Below are 22,770 nucleotides of genomic sequence, written 5' to 3'. Positions count from 1 at the left end.
ACTTTGCGTGGTTATTGTATGGTATTGTATTGCTAAACAATTGTTTGATTATGTTTAATGTTATGACTTGGAATGTAACTGGTATATTCTCAAGTCACCTGTCGGATGTGCTGATTGAAAAGAAAATACACATTTGCGGCCTCTCAGAACATTGGCTGTACCCACACAATTTACATTTTTTAAATGCATTAAGTATGAATAACAATGTGTATGCTAAATGTGATAAAGACTTATGCGTTACATCTGCCAAAGGGGCAGGTAAAGGTGGAGTAGCTCTATTATGGCATAAACAACTAGATCATTTAATGTCACCGTTACCAATTGATGATGACAGACTGATTGGTGTTCAGCTTCAATTATCACCTTTGCAATATATGTACTTTATACAAGTGTATCTGCCTTATTCGAACCACACAAGTCTGATATTTAGGGATTATATTGATAAGTTGTATGATTTATGGTGTAGTTACTCCCAGTGGGGCACAGTAGTGTTTCTTGGTGATTTTAATGCGAAATATACTTCAGATAGCCCTGTGACACGTGACAGATTACTATACTCACTGCTACTAATATGGTAGCACTCAACACACTTCCGTTATGTACAGGAGCTAGTTATTCTTATGTGTCTTATGATGATAGTTGTCAAACTTTGATTGATTGTATTTGTATACCTGCTGAAATTGTATGCACTTGTACACATTGTGAAATGATTGACGACAATTGTTTAAATACTTCTAGACACACGCCTGTATTATGCACGCTCAAGTTAGGAGACACTATTTCTGAAAGCAATAATACAAATGTTGATGTTAATTTACAGATCAACTGGAACAAAACACGCCAGGAACATATCTCCGAATATAATACTTTGCTGCAAGATGATACTGAGCTAAATAATATAATACACAGCGAGTTGGAAGTAGATTCTATAGACAATGCATATGATATAATTAGGAACAAACTTAATGAATATTCATCAATATCTCTTCCGAGAAAAAAGTTCGTTCCTCATTTAAAGCCATACTGGAATCAAGAACTATCAGATTTACACAGTACGATGACCTCATTGCGTGTCAAGTGGTGTAGTGAAGGACGCCCTAGAAGTTGTAATAACAAATACTGTGCTGACTATAAAAACGCCAAACGGCGCTTTCGAAGACTTCACAGAAAATCTGTAAACACATATTTAACGACACTTGATATGGAACTTGACAATGCAGCTGAACTCGACCAAAAACGCTTTTGGAAATTAATGAGGAGACGGCGTTGTAATGTTAACCGCCTAGGGGCGGGTATAAACTTTAACGGTTCTGTAGTTCGCGATCGCCTACAACTTACGCAAGAATGGGGCCATTACTTTGAAAAATTATATACGAATATTAATAAAACAGAATTTGACGGAGAGTGGCATGAATATGTCTCCGCGGAAGTTAAACAAAAATTTCGAAGTTTGCATCCTGACCCCAACGCCACTGTTTGTCCCCGCCAAATCCGCAAGGCTATTTTAGAATGTCCATCAGGGAAGGCATCAGGACCGGACAACATTTATTATGAACACTTAAAACACTCGTGTGACTCTATATCTCCAGTGTTGTCTTCTTTATTTACCGCGATGTTGCGTCACGCTTATATTCCGAGCACACTCAAATTGGGGACAATCATAACACTACACAAGGGAGGTAATAAGAAGAAAGACAACCCTGATAATTATCGAGCGATCACTTTGTCATCGGTAATATTCAAACTGTTCGAAACTGTCGTGCTTACAAGATCTAAACAACAAATCATGGATGTAATCAACAAGCAGCAAGGAGGTTTTCAAGACGGACTCGGTTGCCTGATGGCGTCGTTTACATTGCGTGAAAGTATATTTTATGCACGTGAATGTCACTCTAAAGTATACCTGTGTTTCATGGATGGCCGAAAAGCGTTTGATACCGTTTGGCACGACGGCATTATGTACAAACTGATCACAGAGTGCAAGCTAGACCCAACAACACTTCTTGCCTACTCAGAAATGTATAAAAACGTGAAAAGTTGTGTTAAAAACCAAGGTCTATTTTCTCCCTACTTTGATATATTACAATTAAACTAGTTTTGTATATTAAATATGCTCTTGTTATTCGAAATAATTTGTTGAATGTTGAAAGATAAGTATTAAGTTCAGCCTCCATTTTTTGTTACACATAGTAAATGATAGTATGTTGCTTTGTTACACATAGTATGTTGTGTTATATAAAACAAAAACGTATTTACCATTACATGTTGTATATACACGTTGACTTGTTTTATGAAAATATATATTTTTATGTAGATGATGTACATTGTACAAGTCTAAATAAAAATGTCTGTCTGTCTGTCTACAAGGAACGCGCCAAGGCGGACGGAGTTCCCCGATTTTGTACCTCCTGTATATCAACGGTCTCATTAAAGAGCTAGAAGCCAGTGGACATGGTATATGTTTATATCGAATGAAAGTTGGCAACATCACTGTTGCAGATGACATGATTTTAGCTTCCTTTTCTGTTAACGGACTGAATGATATGTTAAGGATATGTGACATTTACTCTAAAAGATGGCGTTATGAATATAATGCATCTAAGTGTTCCGTTATTGTCTTTAACGAACGTGGACGTGCTAAAATGAATAGATGCTTTAAACTTGGAAATACTATAATATCTGAAGTTAATAGCTATAAGCACCTTGGACTGCTGTGTGATGCATTCCTCTCAACCTCAAAACTTATCGACGACGCATGTCGAAAACTGCGAGGTACACTCTTAAAAATTTGTAACAGCGGGCTTAACCCATATTCACTAAACGCGATGACCCTAAGAACTATATACAATAGCGTTGTTATACCAAAAGGACTATTTGGCAGTTAGTTATGGACAAACATATGCAAAAACGATAACGTCAAACTGAAGAGATCTCATATGTTCTGTGTTAAATTTATACAGTCCTATAAGCCCACAGTAAGCACGGACTTTGCGCTATGTGCAATTGATATTACATCAGTGGAGACTTGTATTGACAAGAGGAAATTACAGTTCCTAGGACAGCTATGCCGCTTACCAAATGCGTATCTCGCTAAAACAGTTTTTAATCATAGGCTGGTGAGATTCATTAATTATGACCAACAAAGCCTTGGATTCATACCTGAAATATATAGACTCTTACAGAAGTATAATCTCATAAATTATATAAGTGAGTATATATTCTATGGTACATTCCCGTCGAAATCATGTTGAAAGACCATATTGAACAAACATGTAATTTATGCTGAGAAACGGCGACAGTTGATGTCCTTGTGCTCGCGTGATGATGTTGGAGAGTTAATGTCCAAACTTTTATGTGACAATAAACCAGCATATCTTTGGTTGCTGGCCAACAAAGGCAATAATATTGGATTCATTTGTAAAGAAAAGATGAATATCATTAGCCTAACAACTGAAAGGGACTATATACGACAATGCACTAATTGTGATTTATTAATAGACAATTTAGTTGTGCATCGAATTTGCTTCTGTAGTGCTCATGATGCGAAACGGCATTTGCTGTGCTGTGGAGATATGTTCTCACCAACTCTGACACTCCATTGAATTATGCTAGTTTCATTTCGTTAAAGCCAGTCATACAGAGCAATAAACTGATTGAATGTGCTGTTGATTGCCTCATAAGAAACACGTGTGTATATCTTGTGAACCTTATTTGCAGCTTGTTCACATAGTTTTCTGAGAATTTTTATAAACCAAGACATGCTGGCACATCATAACTGATATATCGTTATGACTATTTATATATATTATTTATGTGTAGAAAGGATGTGCTATTCATTAAGCAAATTTATCTAGATATTTCGCTTTCGTATCTAGGAAATGCATGCAATGTGGATATTGTCTTAAACGGTATTTTTAATATTGGTCTCTAAGTTGTGCGTTGTGTTTACTTATAGAGTTAAGTAAATATTGATAAAGCAATATGAAGTGTGAATGTTGTTTAAATATTTCTCTATTTGCATACTGTCATGTTGTAAACTTGTTTGTTGTACATTTATAAACTGTAGTTTTGCTCTTCATAGCATTATGGAGGAAATAAAAGTATATATATATATATATATATATATAATAGAAGTTGTTAATTCCTTTAAATACCTAGGAATCATTTTGTTTAAAAATGGCAACTTTAATAGTTCTCATAAACTGATTGCTCAACATGCATAATTTTCACTGAATAAAATATATCAAATATGTAAAAGTACTGAACTACCCGTTCATCAGAAAATTAAACTGTTTGACGTGTTAGTAATTCTTGTACATCAGAGTGATGGTAATATGCGTACCACGTTAGGTTAATCATTATCCTCTGATGAATGAGAATGTGTGTTAGTGGGCTCAGTTCTTAATTTATGGTCGGAAATCTGGGGTATGAATCAAGCCACAGACATAGAAAAGTTTTATGTGAAATGTCTTCGCTATATACTTGAAGTAAAAAAATCAACATACTTAACTGCATTATACGGGGAACGTGTATACGTGTACACTTATAACGTATTACGAACAGACGAGTCAAGTACTAAAACATACAAAACGAACTGGGACACTCAAGTTAAAATATATTGAATGTACATGGATGTTCTGATATTTGGTGAACTGAAGATAAAGAAGAGAATTACAAATCTGGAACGCAGATAACAATAGCTCGCCTAGATTACGAACAAACATGCTCTTATCAGAGAGAAATACTACTCATGAAAATAAATTTTGATATGCTCTTGCACGATTTAAAACTTCTGCCTTGTATTGTATGTGTATATGCTATGAACATTGTATAGTTGTTTTACGCAATAAACTGATCGTATCATATTACATTGGGGAACGACTCATGTTCAATCAAAACTGAAACACAAAAAGATAATCGCTACGACCAAACACGATGAAGCATTTGAAAATACAATGAATTTCAGTCATTTTTCTATTTCTTTATCATTTTTGCTTGAAATTATTCTGTTTGAATGTGATTATTGACGATAAAATATAAAAATGCTTACCACTTCCTGAATATAAAATGAATTCAACGGGTCAGATTTCAGATTGCCCGTTATTTCCGGAGCAGTAAACACCGTATTCCATAGTGATAGATTTCTTATGTATACCGCTCATCAAAACCGAAAGAAATAACTATAGATGACAATCGTAACAACTCGGTCATCTCCGGCCATATCTAAGTTAGAAAAACACGGCCCTAGGATCTAACTTTTTAATTACATTACCAATTTAATAAATGTTTGCATTGTTGTAAACGAGAAACAACCCGCTTTCAGAAACTAGCTTTTAATTACTAACTTTAGAAGCGATGTAAATAATGTCTAAAAGTCATCGTTGAAATTCGGGTAATACCGGGGTTTAGTTCTGAAAAACACGACCCTGTGATCTAACTACTATAATTTTAAATCAATTGAATATTGTGTTCATACTTGATTAGGTAAATAAAGGTATTGATGCAAAGAACAGACAACAAGCGTTAAACAAGTGTTTAAATGAAAATAATTTCTTAACACGATAAATTCCATTCAAATGCCATCGTTGCTCTTTACATAGGTGCGAAGAACATGGCCCTATGGTTAATTACTTTAATTCTTATTCAATTTAAAAGATTATACAAATTTCGAACCCAAAAATCATACAAACTTCGAGTGTACAGCAGCAAAATCTGTTGTCTGTCACCAGAAGTAAAAATAATAAGTATGCTACTTTTTATCTCTAGGCAGTGCACGTTAAACATTTAACGTATTAAGTAAGTCATACATATATGTATTATATCTTTTTAAATGTATACATAAAATATTCAGAGCAGAGCTTAAGTGATAGAAAATGGCCTGATACAACTGACCCAACTTTTGCGTTATGAGTGATGCAATATTCTTTTGATATCAACTTTTATACGTTCTGGGTGATGATAGATAGCCGTGTAATGATTCTATTTTAGATAGCCGTGTAATGATTCTATTTTATGTCGTTTTCAACTTTTACGTTCTAAGTGATGATAAACAGCCATGAACTTTATTATTTCTTTGTCGTTCCAAACTTTTACTGAGTGATAATAATTAGCCGTTCAATGACACTATTTTTCTTTCGTTTCCAACCTCTACGTTCTGAATGATGATAAATAGCCGTTCAATGAAACTATTTTCTCTCGTTTCCATTTTTTATATTTTGAGTGATGATAAATAGCCGTTTAATGATACTATTTTTCTTTCGTTTCTAACTGTTACCTACGGAATGATGATAAATAGCCGATCAATGAAACTATTTTCTGTCGTTTTCAACTTTTACGTTCTTAGTGATGATAACCAAAATAGTCGTTCAATGATACTATTTTTCTTTCGTTTCCAGCCTTTATGTTCTGAATGAGGATAAATAGCCGTTCAATGAAACTTGTTTATATCGGTTTAATACCTACGTAAATGTATCAATATTAGTTGTATGTAACTTTTGTAAATGTTGTAACGTTCTGAAAACGTGTTTCAATAATTGTGTATCCCCGGCCCCCTTTTACATGAGAAAGACTCTCAACAAAACTATTTTCTGTCGTTTCCAATTTTAACATTCTGAGTGATGATAAATAGCCGTTTAATGATTCTATACCTTCTGAATGATTATAAATAGCCGATCAATGAAACTTTTTTCTGTCGCGGCCAAATTTTACATGAGTCAGGTATGGCAGTTCCGTTTCAAAGTTGCCAAAAATACAGGTCGCGGGGTTTTATCTAGTTGTATCTAGTTTACGCTCATAAACTCGAATTTCAAATAATCACGGCGCATGATCACTGAATGCATTGAACGGACCTACTTTAAAATGCCTTATGATTGGAAAATCGATTCTCTCATCACCAAGTAGTCAATAGTGCTACTTGCATTACGACTGAAATATGTATATGACCCTTTGTTATTATCCTTGCCTAATCTTCCATTGACAATGCGCATATTAGTGGCCTTACAAAACATAAGCATGCAAGTCCCTCGTGGTTACATATTTGATCTTGCGAGGCCCGTACTTTAGGTTCGTCAGGTAAATAGCCGTCCGAGTCTAAATCAGATACTACATTATCGTGCAAAATATAATCCGGCCTACCACCTACTCTACAATTCCAGTCTCCGACTAGCAATTCTTTCCCTTGATTTTCATAGGATACATATCATCACTAACAATATCGAACAAATCTACATCATATACAGAGTTAATTGGTGAATCATCTGTCCATAAATACAGACAACATATTAAATATATATCATCATCCAATAAAAAGTATTTTTTTTATCAATTTTCAACCATACAATAGTGTCAAAATTGATATTTCTTTACTTATTTCATTTTTTACATAAATAACTATGCCGCCACTATGTCTTTTTTATTGAAAATGTTCGTCAGACAATTTATTTTCCGTTAGACCATTGCAATTCCAGACAAGTATTTTTAGTTCATTCTCCGATGTATCCTAGTCAGATGTTTCCGGACTCCCATTGACGTATAACGTGTCATTCACTAGCCAGGTCCGTTTTCCAGCTTGCTTGGCCGCCTTCGGTTTAGGTAGAAGCCTCCGTCGCGCTTCCATGATTTCAGCAGGGAACTGCTCACTTATGAAGAAAGTTGTGCCTTTCAGCTGGCGACCTTGCTTTCGGGCCGTTTCGCGATCCTTGAATTCGGTGGATTTGCACACAATGTTGCGAGGGCGTGGTTTACCCCCATTCTTGTTATGGGCACCGATACGATGAGCGCGTTCAATCTTCATTGAAGTAACCAGTTCCTGTGCAAGATTTAGTTTAGATTTTAGGAGCTCACGAACCTTAACATCTGTGTCAGCTGGTTTCTCCTCACATGGCACCGTAAATTATTCCCTAAAACTCAAAGTTGAATAATTGGAAAACAACAACCACAAAATCCATAATTTAGAAGAAACCTTTAAAAAGTGAAGACTTGGAAGCTAAAATATCACAACCTGGTATCAATGTTTCTTTTATGATCACATTTTCAATAAATCTTAGTAAGTAAAATCATCATTTGCATGCAATTTTTGACAAGTTATAAAACTTTACAAAACATTGAAGTTTTCTCATTTAACTCGGACTAAAGCGTTAACTATAGGGTAAACTTAGTGTTCGGAAAATTTTCCACTTCAAAACTGATGACAAGGAAGTTTACTTCTAGTTTAAAATTATTAATGGAAAACCATAGAATATTCATTAACTCTTCTTTGTTTCGTGTTACAGGATAAGACTCTGAATGGCATCAGGGCCTCCATCGCATGGTTATAGCTTCCCGTTGAAGAACATTGACACAATTTCGATCATGTGTCACGTGAAAAAAGGTTATACAAATTGAATCTTTGTCTACACAATTTAATAACAAAATGTGATTATGAAAATTTAAACATCAATATGTACCATTAAAGGTATGATACAAAGCATTTTTAACTCTGAATAATCTGACATGCATTTACAGAATTCAGAATAAATCAATTATTATGATGAATAAAGATATTCTGATGAATAAAAAACAAGTCAGTATCAAACAGATAATTTCTGAACATTACCGTGCAAGTATCATTATCCGTTATAAAATTTTTTTATGTTTAATCGTTACCCAAATATCTTTGATTTACTATAGTTTACTGTCAGGCACATTTAGAACAAGTGTAAACAATTTTTAACTTTTAGGCCAAAAAGAAATACCTGTGTTTCCGGTAACATGGCGAAAAAAATAGGGTCGGTAGGTCGGGATTTTTTTATTTTTTTTTTACACTTTCCATATCATGCAAATTTCTGTTGCATCAGATCAATTATGTTATATCTACGCGTTTCCTTATTTATAAAAAGTCTGATAAAACAGCATTGTTTAATGTCTGAAATCATATCCTTACCTTCGACTACCGTATTTTCCGGCCAATTTTGCCCATGAAATCTAATGCTTTTTTGCATATAATACTCGTTTATAAGTCGTGATCGGTTTTTTTAGAAACAATCCAGCACTTCAATTTCAACAAATCTTTGATAATGTTTTAGCCAAACAGTCAATTATCAACTAAATTTTGAATTTGCTTGAGGAAAATCGCCGATTTTCTTGTCAACTGTGAGCTCCTTAAACTAGGCCTTCAAGTGGAGGTAGGTTAATAAAACAACAAGTAAACGTGGTTATGGATTTATCTTATTTTCGTACATTACTACAATCAAAGTTTCATTCATATTTATAGTGAATTTAAATATTTCGGTCATTGTTTTAAGATTCCCAGACGACGATTATTGATTATTATTTTTTCGATCGTATGGTATTTTTGTACCAGCCTAGGCGAAATCCTGGCAATCAAATGGGATCATACGGTATCCGACTGACCGAATTAGATACAAACCATAGCCACGCGCTTTTGATCTTATCACCGCTCGTGCTCTGACGTCACAAATTGTACCGTTTGATCTGCAGCCGACACATTCCAATAAATGTGTTAACTTTCACAGGTTTTTGTTTGGATTTCAGTTGATGGGACTTAAATAAGGCGAAATAAATAACCATTGATAATTGCGGATAAATTAATATAACGATAAATGAAATGTGTATTGGAACCTGGCAGTTAGCCTGCATGAATTCGCAAAGCCTAATCGTAAGAAGCTTGCATGATATACGCAAAGCCTTATCGTAAAAAAGTAAGTTTTAATTTGGACATGGATATGGATAAATAACACCGCGAACAAATATTTTCATTAAAAAGACAGCAAAATATGTCTCCGGTGATCAACCACGTGTTTTGACCGTAAACATGCGTTTGGCAATTTTAAGATATCGGACAGGGTTCGCCGCCCTCCGCCATTTTGTTTTTCCCTCTCGGTAATACATAATCAGGAATGAAAGTACATTCTCCTGGAACATTAAAAGACAAACAACGAAAATAATAACGATATATTTGAAGAAATGTATTTTTTACAAAAGTATTTAAAAATGTTTATTTTTTACTTTTATGTCTAAAAAAAGATTAGGGTCGGCGAGGAAAAAATAGTAGTAAATCCGGGCATATGAAAGAAAACGCTATATACCTCAGAGAATGAAAGGGGATTTCGGTATTTACGGGGATTTCGGGATTTCGGTAATTCCATCGACCGGGGTCGGTCGGGTTACCGGAAACACAGGTATTTTTTTTGTTGACCTTAATGAAAAATAAATCAAAGATATTTCAATCATTCAGAACGTAAAACTTGATATCGACTAAAAAATGGTATTGTTGAACGACTATTTATTATCACTGAAAACGTAAAACTTGACATCATCAGAGAAATAGTATCATTGAACGGCTATTTATCATCACTCAAAACGTACAAGTTAAAATCAACAGAAAATAGTATCATTAAACGTCTATTTGGGGTGCTTTTATGATCATCGTATAGGTGTGATTTATTGGACCTTAGCCGATATCCTGTTTATAGATAGATACACCATAAATCTTATCTGATCGAATGAAGCGCTACCGTAATGGGCGTGACCAAGCCAATAAGGGCAGCCAATAGCTCTACTTTTAGGGGTCAGCTTATCATGGGCAATGGAATGGGTATCTTCTTATCTGATCGAATGAAGCGCTACCGTAATGGGCGTGACTAAGCCAATAATGCTACGTTTACACTATGTTCCCGGTGGCCACGGCAGCCCCGTTTGCCCGAAACGTATTGCGCCGTGGGAATTTGGCCATTTTTGTCTTCATAAACAACTTTTGTTAGGTTGTGCTAAGTTTCCTCACGTTTTATCGAGGTAACCGTGACAAGCCGTAGGGGCGAAAAAGTGGTTCGTCCAAGGTGCACTAAGGTCCGGGCGCGGTCTACCAGGGATGCATGTACGTTGCGTCCCGGTCCGATACGTTCTGATAGGATCCCTCCCGTTGTTCACGTCTTGATCAAGGTCTGATGCGTTTTCCACGTTTTGTCAAGGCCTCCTATGTATCGAACGCGAACACCGCAGAGCTTTGGATTACGTTTGTGTCCACGGTATAAAGAAAATCCCCCAGGCAACAGCAATCACTGTTTGAGAATGCTTCGACAAGTAAACATGAATTCCCAAGATGAAAAGATTTTGTGTTTTCACCGCAAATGAAACGTAACGAAACGGCTATCGTCCACCCTAGCTTGCCGTGAAAACCGTGACAAAACGAAGCACGACGTGACAAAACCAGAAAGGAACTTCAGATGCCGGGGATTACATATGATTCCCGCCCCCCTACGGACGATTTATAAGTTGTGTAACGGCCTATTACGTACTGTCACGTATTGTCACGTGTCATTGCGTTTACCCCGTTTTACTACGACCTACTACGTTCCTCATCCACACCGTGGCTGCCGTGGCATTTTTTTTGACAGTTTAAAATTCTGGCCCGGCATGCACGGCAATAACGGTCTGTCACGTTTGCATATCCCGTTCCCCCACGCTGTCTCACGTTTATCCCGTTTTGTCCACGGTTGTCTGAAACGGGGCTGCCGTGGCCACCGGGAACATAGTGTAAACGTAGCATAAGGGCAGCCAATAGCTCTACTTTTAGGGGTCAGCTTATCATGGGCAATGGATGGGGTTGATGTCAAGGTGTAAATCTAAAAATTTGTTTTCTTTTTTTCATTAATGATTTAGAGCTTTTTATGTTGAGTCCTATCTCGAGCTTGTTGTTCTTTTGTATGCTGATGATATGGTTAAATTTGCAAATACTGAGAGTCGATGGAGAATTTTTGAATTAATAATAGCAAATTATGGAATTTTGATATTGATATAGATAGAACAAAGATATTAATACTTGGTTATAGACCAGAGGAGAGAGAGATATACTGTTGTGTTGCAAATTATATCAACAGTTTACTCCTATTATATCTCATCTTAGTCAATATTTCAATGTGACAAATGTCTGTGCTTACCACTCCTCACATGTTCATAAATCATTTGTCTTTCCAACGTGCGAATTGTATATTTGTCAATTTCGTGAATTTTACATTTTTATCAGGAATCAACGTCAAGAAACCTTTTACGTGCGCCATCTTTTTGGCAAATACACAGGTACATTTCAATGGAATGAACGGAAAACTGCGACAGGAAGATTCTGCAGTGTAGTTCAGGTATCATATAGTTATAATATTAGAATCGTGACTCCCTTTACGAATATCGGCCAATAAACATTTTATTTTTTTAAATAAAAGGCCTGGTGGACATGCGCCTGAAGCATTACCAGCCTACTAGTTACTCTTCGAATCATATCTAGCTGTCTTTTTTAAACTTTAACATACGAAACATGTGTCTTCGTTTGGCTTTACCAACTGGTACTTATTTTAATCACTGGAGAAATGTAGATAAATAATGCTTACAAACATCACCATTTGTGGACTCCATTTAACTGCTTTTTATGACTGCTGTGCCCCTAAAGGCCTTCATTAAATTAAAGAAAGAGCACTCTTATGTCTGCATTTGGGTATGTCATTTCAGTATATGGGTCAACAAGGGACTTGGTTTCCTGAGCATTCACACTTTTCTCCGATGAATATTTGGAGGAAATCTTGCTGCTCTGCAAAATAAATGCCATGCATGAGCATAGACGTCATCTATGATACTTTAAGAATATTTCCTAAATGTGCACGCAACTTCGTGTTAAAAAAAATCACACTTTTCAGGATTAAAACGATACCAGTCGTGGTTCCTATATACGGATGTTAACTGTTTATACGTACTTTATAAAAGACCAAAACGTGTCAAAATGAACCGTTTTATTTTACAGACATTGCGTTTTTTACGTTGAGAATGGGAAATGTAATTTCCTCTTCACATTCGTTTCAATAATATATATACGTTTCAAATATAGAAGAAAAGTATGTTAGGGGAGGTTAATGCGTGGAGCGCTTTAACCCGTCCTACTGTTAACGTTATAGCTAAAGTTAATTCATCAAGGTCATCAAAAAGCTTTCACAGACAGTAATCAAACGTCTATCGCCAATGATGTTGTCAAGAATTGCATTTTTTAGGTATATACATCCATAATTGGACTTAAATTGTTGTTTTATAAAGTTCATAATGTAAAAAGAATTTTAAGCAACTAAAGAATGCCCGATATAAATGGTACTTTCAAAGCGTAAATGCCATGTGACGAACTTAATAGACGTACCCATGTTTTTGATACTGTAACACTTGGGAAGTGTTGCATAATGCACCAGTTACTTGTAACCACGCCCCCCCCCCCGGTATACAGGGGATAACGGCGGAAAGGGGCCATGTTTTTACCTTCTAGGTGGCTCTGCAGTGCCGAGTGAATGATGTGATTTTGTTTTAACGTCGAAAATAGTGGGGAATGGGCCTTACTTAGGATGTTCCTAGTCCAAATAATTGTACATTGACGGATTTTTTTAGATTTTTGATATGGCAAATCCTTCACGTACAAATTGTTTAGTATCAAAAGTGGGTAGTTGTTCCGATCAGGATTCCGGGTTAAAGCATATAGCGTCTATAAAATATCATAATAACAAGACATATTACCAAAAAATGTTATTTTATATTAGTTCCGTACGCACACAAAAAAATATCCAACTTGTAATTATGAGTTTGACAGCTTTTCTTCATTTCATTCTGTCAAAACATAACGATATATACATGAAGGGCACCTGCAAGGCTTCAGGGCACAGTTTTAAATCGCTTGGAACATTTCGGCCATGGCCGAGTTGTTACGATTGTATAACGAGGTCTATCTTGAAGTTTTGTCGTAGGAGGCCGAGTTATTTCGATTGTATCGAGTTGTTCCCCTTCGCATAATTGTTATCTGTGTCAGTCAACTTTCATTTTATTGGAAACAACTTGTTTTAATGCATTAAATGCTTGTTTAGTGCAAAATAACATTTCACTTACATGGCAAAATATGAATTTAACTCTTTATGATCAATTTCAACCATAAAATTCTTTACTTAAAACAATTTCAATATTTTTAAAACACCCCCGTTTTTAGCACATTCCCGTTAAGACGTTAGGGATTGGAAGAATCCCTTATGACACGTCTATTATTTTAGACTAAGGATGTTCCCAGCTGCGGGGGCATTAAGCGGGGATTTTACCAGCAGTAAGTGTTCACAGGGTAGGGACTTTACCTGGGATTGGCTGGACCAATAGTCAAAGTGCCAGCTATTCCTCGGACCTGTTGGGGGTTATTTAATGTTTGTAGTGGTCCGATGGAGGAAGCCATGTGATCATGATTTTTTTTTATTACAAAATTCATGCAGCAGAAATTACTTGTGCACCAAAGCTATCTTGTTACTTCATGAGCAACTTGAAATTTTGTCCTGCATTGAACACTTTTTTGAGGTTTTAAATTGTTATAGCTGCACTCTCACAGATTGAACGTTTTGACGTCAACTTTTTCATTTTTTGTCTAGGAACGAGCCAATTTTTGCGAAAATCCATGGCAACCAGTTATATAAGACTGCTGACAAAAAATCAGATCACAGATTTTTATATACAAGTTCAAAAATTCATATTTTATGCATTTTTCTTAAACCGTTAGTAATGGTTTAAGCCATAAAACATTAATTTTCCAACGGAAATATGAAAATCTGCAATCTGATTTTTTGTCTGCAATCTTATATCATTGGTTTGCAGATATTTACACAAAAATTTGCTCATTCGAAGACAAAAAATAAAAAAAAGTTGTAAAAACGGTAAATTTGTACCAGTGCAGCTTTAAATGAAATGAATAACATTACTGTAATGCTTAGAAACTTTTATTTTTACAATGAATGTGTCGTCAACTTGTCAATTGATCCTGTGGAGGACTTGATATTTGTCATGAGGACTTGGTACAATCAAGACAATGTGGGATTTATCCATGTGATCAGGTTGAAAATGATCATGATGTCTAGAATTGATTAACAGCATTTCCGCCGGAAATTTCATTCAGGTGAACGTTTGGAAGAGGTGGCCTCTCCCATTGGCGATTTTTCTATTCTAGGAATCAAATGGTGCAATTTCCTGTATTTTAAGCTTGTTTACAGTTCTGTTGCTTTGATTTAGAAATTTTAGATTTAAATTGAAAAAGGCTTGTTGCTGGGCGGCTTAAAGCAGGTCAGCACAGCTAACGTGTATCGTAATAAACCTTGCTGGCAGAAGGCCCGACGGGCCCGACAAGCCATAAAGGCCTGGGGGAAACCCTGAATTAGGTATATTCTTTTTTAAATACCTAGTGATAGATACGATGCTTTCTTAAAAATTCAAATGACTACAAGAGGCAAAATATGAAAATGTCTCATCCCTCCTACATCGGATACATTTTTACAACTACTGAACAACCTTATTTCTTTCTGTTGCAGGTCTTTACCACAACTTGCTTCTAAAACACACATCTCACTGAAAGTTCCCTCTCTCCAAAGATGTAAGCAGTGTAACTTAACTGGTTTTGGCGGGAAACAGCCAAAAAAGCAAAATCCTACCCCAAAAGCTGAACCAGGGAATATACCATCAACAGGCAAAACCAGGGGAGTTTTACAATATGTATTGTACTCTGCAGTTGTAAGTACTGATACTTTAATTTCAAATTTTCAATAGTTGCAATCACAATACGATTGAGCAACCAAATTGGCAATTCCAATTCATTAACAACTTATTTATTGAAGATCGGCAGCAGCTACATAGCAAACTTAAAAAGTCAAATATCTACATTGCAGTACATTGTGTAGGCCTTCGAGATACAATGTACAATTAAAGCAATTTATTGTTTTGTTCTGCTATTGGTTGTTACTTTTTAATTGCCTTTAAGCAATTTACAAGATTAATAGTAGATGGTATGTTCCCACTTTCCCAACTGCTAATTAAAGCACTAGTAATGCTTTTAGCCTTAAAACATAAATTTTCGAAATGGATATATCAAAATCATTTTGAAATGCTGCTTTTATACACATAGGTATAGTTTTTGTGACCAGGCTGTACCCTTGTCATGTGTGGAGAAATTTAAAAAAAAATGGCAGATGTGTTAACTTTGGGATGATTCTGGTGCAAGACCCATGATGCTACCTCAAAACAAGGTCACACTTTTAGTTTAATCATTATTGAATGCTGCGAAAATGAACAGGGATAGAGTATAGTTGGTCATACCACTCAGGGCGGTGACTTTGTCCAGCAAGGAAGGATTTTAAAACATCCTGGCCCATGTATGTGTTTGGTACATTAAGACCCGCATCACTACCTCTAACTTCATCACACTTCATACATGCCATATCCCTCGGCGAGGAGAAAAATCCCCCGGAATTTTGACCCATCCCCTGGTCACCCGCCGGGGGATCCATATCCCGTGGAATTTAAAAACTTACTTTATTTTATAAGGTTGACAGTGGAAAGCATCCATAATATTATGAGTGTGAAATTCCATGAAGGACCATGATGACTCAGTCCAAATATCAATCTGCGATCTGATCATTTGTTAGCAGTCTTATACCACTGGTTGTTAGAAATGTACGCAAAAATCGCAAACAATAAAGAAGTTGTCAAAACGGTTAATCTGTGTGAGTGCAGCTTTAAGATGTTTTATGAATACCAACCCTGACATGAGAGTTGTATAATGTACTTCAGGCCATCCCAGCGATCTTCACGGGCTGCACTATATGGAGGTATGAAACCATTCGTAAGGAGCATGTGGTGGGTGCCCACTGGGAGAAAAAAGAGATGGGCTTTCGAGACCATGTATGTATCATCTTTATATCATGGAAATTCACAGGGATCAAGCTAGAAATTTTGGAAACTAAGGTTCCTCAACTTAAGCAAACCATGTTTTTTCTTTAAAAAAAACTTCTTCCCTCAAAATACGGAGAAATTTGATAGTTTAAAGAGAGTCAATTCTTCTCACAAGACTAGCTTTGTCCCTGTTTATTATTATTGTACTTCTTTGAAAATGGTTTACCATTGCTACAAAATGAGTCCCTGACACAAAGTTCTTGCTATGAGCCCAAAGATTCGGACCAAAAATAATATTTTATATATATTTGGACTCAATAAAATTATTAGAGAGCCCACATTTTCCAAATAGAAACTGGTGATGACAGGGTCAACACATGAGTTTATTTCCAAATGGAAACAGTTTAGTCTAACATTCCTGTGTCCAGGTGACATTGGGGGTATTCCTTACTCCTTGTTACAGCTTTAATTCAAATATATAAATCTTTGTTAACTTATGCACCAGTTATGTGTCAGATAACCCAACACACTTGCAGGACTTTAAGTCCACAGGTCATGCAGGTAGAACAAGTGGCCGAGTTATTTAAGCCAGGATAATTATGTTATATGATTTATCGATGGCAATGGATGAGTGTAAGTGTATCAAGTGTAGGGTTTAAGCCAGGTCTTAGAAAGGGTAGGCTGCTGCAGAAAAGGGTCAGATTATGCTAAGGGAGAAATGGGCACATGGTATCAGGCTGTGAAAAGTTAATATATGAATTTAACAGAAAATGTTGGTATTATGTTAAATTATGTTTCATTGCAAAATATTTTAAGTTTGAATGTATTTATTATAATTATAATAAGTTTTGATAAAGAAATGAACTAACTATATGAAGGTAGAAAAATGCCCATGCTGATCTCCTTAAAGGCAGAAGGGTGCTACCAAAACAAACAGGGTCCAGCACCCTGCCATACATTTAACTCTTTGGCTAAAACACTTGAACATCAGACTCAGGCTGATATGGTCAAAGCCAAGGCCTATCCATATGTGCTAACATCTTGAGTCTGACCTTTACCATAAATTACATATGTATGAGGTTTTTGGTTCGATATCAATTTGGTCTATTTCTTGGAAGCTTTTCATAGAGGAAACTCAGTACCAGGCCTGCATACAGGATAATAATATCTTGATTGTGATTCAAGAAGATATCCAAAATCATCACAATGCTGGTATCAGCTAATGTTAATTCATGTTTTCAGATAAATGCTCTATGGAACAACCTTTCTCATGCCCAGAAGTTTACATACACTTTTGTAGCGGTAAATGCGCTGGTCTTTTTTCTGTGGAAAATCCCTGCACTCTACCCGACCATGTGCAGATACTTCACACACCTACCACATTCAAGTAAGTTAACCATATATAGGGAATATTATGTAAATCTGTTGATATGTAAAGTCATTTCAATTTGAGTCGCTTGTGTTAAGTCCATATATCACATTAGACAGAATTTTTTTTAATATTTTTTGACGGAAATTGAACAGCTGAGATATACCTAAATTAACCCTTTACTTCATGTCAAAGCAAGCCATATTAGGCCCATCAGTGAATGACTTATCAGTGAATGACTAGCTCTACTTCATAGGAGATTATTGGTTATTATTGGAGTGTTGACCCTCATGCATTACAAACTTATTTCCTAGTATTTCTTTTGGTTTAATCAATTAGTAATCAATGTAAAGTTTGTAGAGAATTAAATTTCAAAGCCAGTTGATATAAATTTTATCATTTGGTCTAAATTATTTGGAATGAAATTGATATTTATAAACAAACAGAAAAACATTTGAAATTTTTTGATTTTATTATACTGAAATTTATGAACCTCAACAAATCTCAACAAAAATCATTAAATAAACAACATAATTTATTAATCAAACATAAATTGAGAAACTCTTTATTGATGTTTTAGCCTTAAGGCCTTTTTCGAGAGATTGACAAAGAAACTCTATATATTACATTTTTGGACATGGCAAATTTATGTATAGAATGGCATTATACTGGAAATGAGGTCACAATATAAACAAGAGCTGTCAGTAGACAGCGCGCTTGACTATTCTCAGTGATTGACAATATAAAATACTTTGAAATTATCTGAGTTGGTATGCAAACTTTAACGTAAATTCTTAGTAAAAAAGGGGCATAGTTCTGTCAAAAGGCTTGATAGAGTTACCTCCTCCTGTGTACAGGTTGGGGGCATGATGGTGAACAAGTGTGCAAAGATTCAAAGCCAGATGACAATTGAATTGGAAAATATTTGAGGTGGTACGCAAACTTTAACATAAATTCTAAGTCGAAAAAGGGGCATAATTCTGTCAAAATGCTTGATACAGTGACCTCCTCCTGTGTATAGGTTGGGGGCATGATGGTGAACAAGTGTGCGAAGTTTCAAAGCCAGATGTCAATGGACTTTGAAAATATTTGAGGTGGTACGCAAACTTTAACATAAGTGGTAACTCCGACGCCTCCGGTGACTAGGATAGCTCTCCTTATTGTTCGAATAGTCGAGCTTAAAAGTATGCCAATTTGACACACGACCTTACATCGCAAATCAGCAGAAGCAGACTATGTTTATAAAGAGAGTACTACTTGAGCTAAGAAATTCAGTATTTTAGCAAGCCCGGGAGACATTTAACCAGTGCAGGGCTTATTTTACGGGCTTGGGTTATTTTCGACTGTGGTGTAAATTCTTCAATTAAAACATGGCAACATTAGTTTTAAAAAATTGAAAAATGCTTTTTGAAGAACCATTTAAAAAAAAAAATATATATATATATAACATTCCAAACTTTACACTTAAGTTAAAATATGTTAAAATTTCCTTTAGATTCATCCGTTATATGAACCCAGGGGTATGCTAAATGTATTCTGTCTTGTAAAAAATCAAACTGTGTTTCACATGACTTGTAAAGAAATTAATTCCTAAAACAGTATCTGTTGTATATTCTCAGGTAATTCATTGCTGGGAGCGACATTATCAGGGATAAGCCACACGAATGGACTTCACCTGTTTGTAAACATGTACGTTTTCTCCTCGTTTATACCGTTGCTCCTCCCGATTTTCGGCAAAGAACAGCTAACGGCCATCTTTCTCGGAGGTGCGACATTTTCATCTGTCACAAGTACCTTACAGAAGCTCGGAATGAAGAGTATGATCCCATCTGTTGGAGCGTCCGGGGGTATTCTGTCAGTGGTCGCGATTATGTGTTTGTTATATCCCAAAGAAAAACTTGCGATTGCCTTTGTCGATAAAATCATCCCACATTCGTTTGAAGCAAGAAGTGCTGTGATAGGATTAGTCTTGTTGGACATTACTGGAATAGTCCTTGGTTGGAAAGTGTTTGATCATGCCGGACATTTAGGTGGTGTTATGTTTGGAATCTGGTATGCCAAATATGGACAAAAACTATTCAGAGAATACCAGAAGATAATTTATCAGGGCTGGCATAAATTTAGGAGTTAAATATTAAGATTATTACAGAAGTACATTGTGATTTTCACATTTGAAACCACAGAAGAGTCATGTTTTAAATTGCCTGTTACTGTTCTACTTAAGATTTGCAGCAGAATATTAACCTTAAAGCTGCACTCTCACAGATTGACCATCTTTAATAACAACTTTTTTATTTTATGTCTTGGAAAGAGCAAATTTTTTCGTAAATATCTGCAAACCAATGATATGAGATTGGTGACAAAAAATTAGATCTTAGAAATTTAATGTTTTATGGCTTAAACCGTTACTAATGGTTTAAGAAAAATGCATAAAACATCATTTTTAGCTCGTCTGTTTTTCGAAGAAAAAAAGTCGAGTTATTGTGATAGCCTTGGCGTCGTCGGCGTCGTCTGCGTCTGCGTCGTCGTCCAAAAACTTTAACCTTACCTCATAACTCAAAAACCGTTCAACATTTTCACATTAAACTTGCTACACGTGTTCCTATTAACACTATGCATGTTTATAGCAGGTCATATAATTTTGCCTTTAATTAATATTGAGTTATCCCCCCTTTTCGACTTGGAATTTCATCAGACGAGCGTTGGCACCCACTCCGCGGTGCTCTTGTTTGTACTTAAATATAAAAATCTGTGATCTGATTTTTTGTCAGCAGACTTATATAACTGGTTTCTATGGATTTTCGCAAAACAAAAAATAAAAAAGTTGTCAAAACGTTCAATCTGTGAGAGGGCAGCTTTAAAATGGTTTTGATAGAATATTTTAGTCAGGACAGTGTGCATTTATTTTAAGAAAACAATAAAAGTATATTAAGACTGTTCAATTATTATTGAATATAAGCTGTGCCTTATGGATAATTTGGTGAAATCAAATTGTAATTAAACAAATTTTCTTTCATCATTTATTTACGTGATGACTTATTTATGTCAATGTGTCCGAATTAAGGTATCAGCAATGTAATACCCCTCAGAAACATCTGATAACATCAACAAATATCGCCTCTAGTTCTAACAAATAGTTGTTAATAGTTGAACAAAGTACATACTCAGCCTATATCAGATGTTTCCATTTTTAGTAATGGAAGGTATTTTCTGGCTATAATAATCATGTTACTGGAATTTTCCAGATGGTGAAACAAGACAAATGGGGTCGTTTTTTTTAGCTCTACTGGCCAAAGGCCAGAAGAGCTTATGGGCTGTTTTAAAATGCGATGGTAACGTGTACGTAGTATGTGCATCTGTGCGTCTGTAAACAATTGCTTGTGAACACGATACAGTCTTCAATTTTGATTGTATCTCGATGAAACTTGTACAGTATTTAGATATCCATTAGAACTTGGTTCCTTTTGAAAACCAGCCAGATCCGCCCATGCATGCCTAGATTATGGCCCTTGATAGTATAAAAAATGCTATTGTGTAAACACTAGCTTGTGAACACGATACAGTCTTCACTTTTGATTGTATCTCGATGAAACTTGTACAGTATTTAGATAACCATTAGAGCTCGGTTCCTTTCGAAAACCAGCCAGATCCGCCCATGCATGCCTAGATTATGGCCCTTGGTAGTATAAAAAATGCGATTGTGTAAACACTAGCTTGTGAACACGATACAGTCTTCAGTTTTGATTGTATCTCGATGAAACTTATACAGTATTTAGATATCCATTAGAACTTGGTTCCTTTTGAAAACCAGCCAGATCTGCCCATGCATGCCTGGATTATGGGTCTTGAAAGTATAAAAAATGCTATTTTAAGCTGAGTCTATTTTTAGCCAAGTCTACATGAGCAAAGTCTATTTTAGCCAAGTTTACATGTAAAGTCACAATTGCTTGTGAAGGTTTGTTCAAATTATGCCCCTGGGGTCATTACTGCCCCCCCCCACGGAGATTGTCCCGCAAGGGACCAGTGCGGCAAATGCAAACGACCTCAGCGGAGGCCCAAGGAAGAGTTCTCTTTTCTTTGTAAGGGACGGACCCCCACCCCCTTAAATTGGGAAATGTTAATATCCTTAAACCACAAGGCCCATACCTTTGATATTTGTTGTGGAGCATCATATGATGCAATTGAAAACATCTGAAATAATGCCCCTTGGGCAAAAGCTGGCCCCATCCCTTTTGACTAACTTATTAATTTTTAAAGCTACAGTAATGAAATTTTGACCATGTGAACAGTTTTGCAAACAAGCATTAATGTTGTCCTCGGATGTCCTTGACTTTGACCTTTGACCGACTTTTTATTTTTAAAGATACAGAAATGAAATTTTGCAATGAGTACAGTTTTGAAAGCAAATATTTTTTACCCTCAGATTACCTTTACTTGGCAAATATTAAAATAGTTCATGCAACTAATCTGCTTACAACACTTCCTTTCCTCAGATGTTGAACGTGCAGAGTTTTCAGCTAGCCCAAACACTAAAAGTGAACTATATATTTGTTGCCTATTACTGTGAAATCATTTATATTCGTTGGCATGAAATTTCGTGGTTTGCCGAAAAATTACAATTTCGTGGGTACTTGAATTCGTGGTTTTACGTTTTTGAAAAATAATATAATAGAAATTGTGATTGTTCT

At 35.7% G+C, this 22,770-nt stretch overlaps 2 protein-coding genes across 2 annotated transcripts in view; one reads left to right on the top strand and one right to left on the bottom strand.

Annotated features, from left to right (window-relative positions):
• LOC128220752 (uncharacterized) overlaps nucleotides 1-5,063 on the bottom strand; it is a 58,533-nt gene extending 53,470 nt beyond the window's left edge. Inside the window, exon 1 of the mRNA XM_052929260.1 lies at nucleotides 5,051-5,063. The gene's annotated coding sequence lies outside the window, so the exon portion shown is untranslated. The remainder of the gene's footprint in view (nucleotides 1-5,050) is intronic.
• Nucleotides 5,064-12,975: 7,912 nt separating this feature from the next.
• Nucleotides 12,976-20,768, top strand: LOC128218753 (presenilins-associated rhomboid-like protein, mitochondrial). Its single transcript, XM_052926442.1, has 5 exons — nucleotides 12,976-13,031; nucleotides 15,357-15,555; nucleotides 16,612-16,722; nucleotides 17,956-18,100; nucleotides 19,702-20,768. Exons 1-5 carry the CDS (start codon nucleotides 13,003-13,005, stop codon nucleotides 20,211-20,213), a joined length of 996 nt encoding a protein of 331 aa, XP_052782402.1. The 5' UTR covers nucleotides 12,976-13,002; the 3' UTR covers nucleotides 20,214-20,768.
• The last annotated feature ends 2,002 nt before the right edge of the window (nucleotides 20,769-22,770 follow it).

The sequence above is a fragment of the Mya arenaria genome, chromosome 15, assembly GCF_026914265.1.
Source record: "Mya arenaria isolate MELC-2E11 chromosome 15, ASM2691426v1".
NCBI lineage: Eukaryota > Metazoa > Mollusca > Bivalvia > Myida > Myidae > Mya > Mya arenaria.
The sequence above is the reverse complement of the archived record's forward strand: the minus strand, read 5'-3'. Positions and strand labels throughout refer to the sequence as shown.